Source organism: Herpailurus yagouaroundi, unplaced genomic scaffold (genome assembly GCF_014898765.1).
Source record: "Herpailurus yagouaroundi ecotype Mexico unplaced genomic scaffold, PumYag 67793, whole genome shotgun sequence".
In the NCBI taxonomy this organism is placed as follows: Eukaryota; Metazoa; Chordata; class Mammalia; order Carnivora; family Felidae; genus Herpailurus; species Herpailurus yagouaroundi.
Genome location: NW_024420586.1, coordinates 21,711,405 through 21,717,992, shown reverse-complemented (window position 1 = coordinate 21,717,992; position 6,588 = coordinate 21,711,405). Strand labels below are relative to the sequence as shown.

The window sequence follows — 6,588 nt, the reverse complement described above, 5'->3', positions numbered from 1 at the left end:
GAGTAACGTCAGCCATTTTATGTTGTCCTTTGCATTCACAGGTGGAAAAGAAGTTCCACAAATCTCAACATTGGGGCTTTTGCAACAATGTGAGAATGCTGGTGAGTGAAGATAAACCTGGAATAGGTGGAGAATTGCTTCCTGGGAAAAAGGTGAAGCCTAAATACAGTGACTTTCCTAAAGGAATGGTAAGGACCGTGCCATCCTGGATCGCTTTTGATAAGCAGGTGAGTCACCTGACATTGGGAACCATGCAACCTTAAACGGTTACACATACAAAATAATAGGTATTGAGAAAATGAGAGTCCTTAATGTAAATGTTAAGGCTAGTTACCCTTGGGGCGCCTGGGGGGGCCCGGTCGTTAAGCGTCCGGCTCTTGGCTTCTGCTCAGGTCACGATCTCTCGGTCTGTGAGTTCGAGTCTCCCTCCTTCCATCTCTTTCCCTCTCTCAAAATAAGTAAACTTTAAAATAAAGGATAAAAGTACCCTAAACAAACAAAAGTTATCCCTGCTTCTCTTTCTGACCAGGCACACTGGTTGCCGGTGAACAGTGTTCACCTTCCTTGCCTAATGCTTATCAGCTTTCCTGTCCTCTCCTCTCTGTCCCTCTGTGGCCACTTAGAGTCTGGTCAGAGTGTCACTTTGGCTCAGTGAGTTGCCAGTCACTAAGTCATTTTGTTTGATTTGAAATGTGCCATCAAATAGCCACAGAAAGATGTCTTCTCTTTTCTGCATATTAATTATGGTTCCCCCTCCCTGAGAACCAAAGGGGGACATGGCAAGAATTCTAGAAGTGAAGGAAAAAGGTGCCCTTATTAGATAAGAATCTGAACTTTTTAATGTGTATGTTTGTACACATAAGACACACACATACATAATGGCGTATTGATCACTGATCGAGGCAGTCCATTTGAATATCTTAAAAGGGGCGAGGATCAGGGGGCGGGGGGGGGGGGGGGGGGACACAAGGTGACCAGTTATTTCCCATAAGGCAGCAGAATGGATATGTTGTGTTTATCACACAACCCTGTGTCATGGCCTCCTGTTCTGTTCTCCAAAGAGGGACCCGTTATTAGATTATTTAGGGTCCTGTAATTAAAAAATAATTCAGGACTAGATAAAGAAGTCAGACCTTAATATGCTTAGTTTACCGGGTGGTTTTTTAGCAGCCTTAGCATAAATGAAGACATTTGATTCCAATTAAAATGTCTTCAAATTTGGTAAAAAGTGACATATTCTGTGTCATCTGTGTTCGAGTTGATCAATTAGAGCACATTTTTTTTTTTTTGAAGCCCAGTTCTGACACTTAACGGAGATCTAACAGACTGCAGGGGAGGCTTCTTTCCGGGGAAACCATCTCTGCTTTGAACATGAACCATTATTTCTCTCTTTCTCTCTCTCTCTTTAAATGTTTTAAAAAATTATTTTCCGTCCCTGGCCCAGTGCAGGACGCAGAGTTCAGAAGCGATTTCTGGGCTAGCTTCCCAGGACGGATCATGCATGGTTCCCTGTTATTATCGATCTCCTAGGTGTTTGCACATCATCATTCTGGAATATTTCATTTGCGAGGGACAAAGACAAATTTCTCTTTTTTACTTCTTGTGTCAAAAAGAGGGTATTGACAGTAGTTTAATCCACTACTGAATAAGTAATGCTGTAGGTGGCAATATATTAAACTGTTCTCTTGCACTGAAAGTAGAAAATTCATTTTATTTCATGTTTTTCTCAATATTTAATATGTGCCTTTCGAACCTATTTTGCAGCCCTTTAGTTACTTATAAAATTATGTAGAATATTTCATGAAGTTGGAATAATTTTAGCTTCAAACTACTTGAGAAAATGAAGAGCTTGCTCATTTTAGCCTAACTAAATGCAACATAATTCTTTCAGTTATTTTGTTGGTCAACTTCAATTAAATATTCATTGAGCTTTAAATGAGACACGAAGACTATGAAATATTTACGTGCTCTGATGAGATTGTGAACTACAGACTGGCTCCTGGTTAATACCCAGAGCAAATTATAAAGCGCTTTCCACATTCGTGGCTCAACAAAACAAGTCAACACCTGTTAATCATTTTTCTTAAAAAATGAGACATTTTTCGCTCGTCGCCAGTTTTTCGGCTAGCTTTTAATCATTGCAGTTTATCTAGGGTTACATTCTCAAACCGCAGAAAGTAGAAATCAAGGCAGTTCTTTGGAAAGTGTACTGAAATCTGATGTTTTGTTAAGTGTATTTCTTTCAAGGGAGACAGAGACGGTGCGAGCTGGGGAGGGGTAGAGAGAAAGGGGGAGAGAGAGAATCCGCAAGCGGGCTCCACGCCATCAGCACAGAGCCCGATGGGGGCTCAGACTCACGAACAGTGACATCGTGACCTGAGCCGAAGTCAAGAGTCAGACGCCTCACCGACTGAGCCGCCCAGGCGTCCCTCGATATCTAATATTTGTTATAGCTGCCCCTGGCACCCACCCGCCCAGATCCATGTGTTGCGTGTTGCTCCTGGCCGAGGAGCATTGGCATCAGTACCCGGAGAAACCTGGACAGTTGCACTTGCCCCTTCACCACAAGAGGAGGCAACAGATGACTGATGATTGGTCAAGGGCAAAAAGATGAGCTGCTTCGGGGCGCCAAGGGGGATCAGTTGGTCGAGCATCCGACTTGGGCTCAGGTCATGATCTCAACAGCTGTGTGCGTTCGAGCCCCACGTCGGGCTCTCTGCCGTCGGTGCAGAGCCCGCTTCAGATCCTCTGTCCTCCCCCTCTCTGCCCCGCCCCGCTGCGCGCTCCCAAAAAACAAACAGATGCTCGAAAACAAGACCAAAGCCAGCCTCTTCGAGGCCGGACAAGTCCGTAGTGTGGATTTAGGCCCCTGCCCCTTTGTGCGTCAGGCCAAGGCTAAACTTTACGTGAGATTGCACTCTTGCTTGGCTCCTTTCCCTTCCCTTGGGTACTCCTCTCACTCTTCAGATGTGTCTCCTAAGAGTGTGCCCATAATAAATCACATGGGCCTAACTCCCTGTTTCAGGCCCTGCCTCTGCAGAGCCCAGCCTAAAGACCACATTCTGGGTTGTATCTGTGCTGCGGGCTCCGAGCTGTCCGCACAGAGCATGACGCGGGCCTCAAACTCGGGAACGGGGAGATCATGACCAGAGCTGAAGTCGGACGGTTAACCGGCTAACCGACTGAGCCACCCAGGCGCCCCACTCTCCCCTTCATTCTTACGGAGGGAGAGTGTTCAGCTGCCCCAGGCTTCTTGAAGCCAGGGCTGGCCGGGCGACTCGCTTCTGGCCAGCGATGGATGGGATGAAGATTTATTGGGGAGGGCTCCTGGGAAAGTTATTTTTCTAATTAAAAGAGGCCCAGTGGATCTGTTTTTCCTGCTCTGTGTCCTACCTTTGTTTTCCTGTGTGGAACTAGGACATAATTCTTCAGCCATCTTGTGAGCACAGCAGGTATTAAAGGAGCCGAGCGCCCTGCTGGCACCATGGAGGCGCGGTTTCAGGCCCGGGCTGCCTCTTTCTGGACTTCTTTTGTCAGATGTTCTCAACCCAGGGAGGCCTCTGCAAACGTGTGGAGATGTTTTGGGTTGTTGAGGCAAGGGGGGCCCTTGCCCCGGGTGCAGAATTCAAAGAGCACCCCAGACCTCAGGAATCAAGAGAGATAATATTTTAACGGACCGTCTTGAGGAAGCACACATTTCTTTCTTTTTTTTTTTAAATTTTTTTTTTCAACATTTATTTATTTTTGGGACAGAGAGAGACAGAGCATGCACGGGGGAGGGGCAGAGAGAGAGGGAGACACAGAATCAGAAACAGGGTCCAGGCTCTGAGCCATCAGCCCAGAGCCCGACGCGGGGCTCGAACTCCCGGACCGCGAGATCGTGACCTGGCTGAAGTCGGACGCTTAACCGACTGCGCCACCCAGGCGCCCTGGCCTTTGGATGTTTTAAATCGCCTTGCCCTTGGGCAGTCCATGGTCCAGAGGTGCTGCTGCTCTTAAGTAGCTGGGGGCCAGCTGTGTATTTTACATCCTGCAGTATGGGGAGGGCAGCTCCAGACTGGGGACGAGAATGGTCTTCCTAACACGCCAGTCCTGCTGCCACTGAGAAACACAGTCCTACTTGCCAGAAACCCCTGGCGTTCGTTGGCGGGATTTATGCAAATGGCCAAAACGGTTTTGTGTGATACCGCGCCCGTGCCTCCCCGCCCCCACCCCCCCCCAAAGACTAGCTATTTCAACTGAATTCGTTTAAATTCAAGCAAGCACATATTCACCCACGCCATTTAGTGCCAGTCGTTATCCCAGCACCTCCGCGAGGAAGAAGCAAACGTGGATGATTGCTCCCTATAGATGAGGAGTCATTTGTAAGAAGCAGGCAGGGACCAGGGTTCTGAGGCTGTGTGTTGGAGGCACTGGAACTAACTGCCTGTGTGACCGTGGCTTCGTCACTTCGCCTCCGAGTCTCCCGTTACCTTGACTGTAATGAGAGCCTGGGCTGGCTGATTACTTTTTTATTTTTTTAAAAAGTTTATTTATTTTGAGACAGAGCAAGCAGGGAAGGGGCAGAGAGAGAGAGACAGAGAGACTCCCAAGCAGGCTCTACACAATCAGCACAGAGCCCGATGCAGGGCTGCAGCTCACAAACTGTGAGATCATGACCTGAGCTGAAATCAAGAGTCGGACCCTCAACCAACTGAGCCACCCAGGTGCCCCTGACTGACTCATTTCTAAAGCCCTTTAACCTCCGGCGGTCCATGCTCAAGACTTTTTAGGCTTAGTGTGTGACATGTCGTCTGTGACTCAAGGCAGATTCTGCTTGTTCATCCTAGAACTGAGCCCACATCCTGGATCTCCTGGCCTGGGGTTCTTTCTTTTTTTTTTTTTTTTAATTTTTTTTCCAACGTTTTTATTTATTTTTGGGACAGAGAGAGACAGAGCATGAACGGGGGAGGGGCAGAGAGACAGGGAGACACAGAATCGGAAACAGGCTCCAGGCTCTGAGCCATCAGCCCAGAGCCTGACGCGGGGCTCGAACTCCCGGACCGCGAGATCGTGACCTGGCCGAAGTCGGACGCTTAACCGACTGCGCCACTCAGGCGCCCCTGGCCTGGGGTTCTTTCTAATGGCACCAGGTGCCTACGTTACTAATTGAAGTTTAGCATTTAGTAGTTGACAACGTGTTGCCGTTGTTCTTGTATATGATCTACCATTACTTGCTTTTATGAAAAGTCAGACTAGTTAGAAATACTCCAATGACTGAGTGTTTTTAGGACTTTTGTCTGGGTGTTAAGTGCCATTTGTCTCAACTCTACAATTATGCCCTCATTTCTTTTCCTTTGGCAGTGGCTCCTAGTTAGCCTAATTGGTTCGCTATTTTGCAAATGGCTCTATTATAGTAAGTGGCAGGATAAAGGTTGATCCTATGGGGATGCATGCATTTCAAAATATTATTTCATTTTTTCCAGCTCTTGTAAACATAATCATTGTAATCAGAAGTACGGGCCACAGAATTAGAATTTTAATAGCTTTGCATTCATGGACATGGGATTTGTGGTACGCTGTGTGTGAATCTTTACACTTTGAACAATATAAAAATAAATATTTAAAACACGATCTCTGTAGCGCCTTGATTTTTTTTTTTTAAGGTTTAAAATTTTTACTTTTTGGGGCGCCTGGGTGGCGCAGTCGGTTAAGCGTCCGACTTCAGCCAGGTCACGATCTCGCGGTCCGTGAGTTTGAGCCCCGCGTCAGGCTCTGGGCTGATGGCTCGGAGCCTGGAGCCTGCTTCTGATTCTGTGTCTCCTTCTCTCTCTGCCCCTCCCCCCTTCATGCTCTGTCTCTCTCTGTCTCAAAAATAAATAAAGTTAAAAAAAATTTTTTTTTAATTTTTACTTTTTTATTGACGTGTAGTTGACATATGATTTGTTGGTTTCAGGTTTACAACATAGCGATTCACCAATTATATGTATTAGGAAGTGATCACTGTGCTAAATCTAGCTACCATCTGTCACCATACAGAGTTGTTACGATATTCTTAACTATGCTGTAGGTTACATCCTGGTGTCTTATTTATTTTATAACTGTATTTCTGTATTTTAATCCCCTTCTGTATTTTGCCCATCCCTCTACCCACCCCCTCCCCTCTGGTAACCACCATATTATCTTTGTATCTATGAGTCTATTTCTGTTTTGTATTGTTTGTTCATTCATTTTATTTTTCAGATTCCACATATAAATGAAGCCCTACAGTATTTGCCTTTCTCTAACTTATTTCACTTAGCATAATGCCTTTTGGTCCATCCATGTTGTTGCAAATGGTAAGATCTCATTCTCTTTTATGGTTGTATAATAAATATTCCATTATATATATATATATATATATATATAAGGGTGTGTATGTGTGTATAATGGAATATTATATATTTTATATATATTATATATAATAATATAATTATATATTATATATAATTATATATATGTATTATATATATTTATATTATATTATATATACTATATATAGTATATATACTACATATATTATATATTATATATAGTATATGTAATATATATAATATATATGTTATTTAT

The 6,588-nt window shown here is 44.7% G+C and overlaps 1 protein-coding gene across 1 annotated transcript in view; it reads left to right on the top strand.

Moving 5' to 3' along the window:
• LOC121025941 (EF-hand domain-containing family member C2-like) overlaps positions 1–6,588 on the top strand; it is a 94,925-nt gene that overhangs the window by 22,551 nt on the left and 65,786 nt on the right. Inside the window, exon 2 of the mRNA XM_040468745.1 lies at positions 42–227. Coding sequence (XP_040324679.1) covers positions 42–227 — 186 coding nt within the window. The remainder of the gene's footprint in view (positions 1–41; positions 228–6,588) is intronic.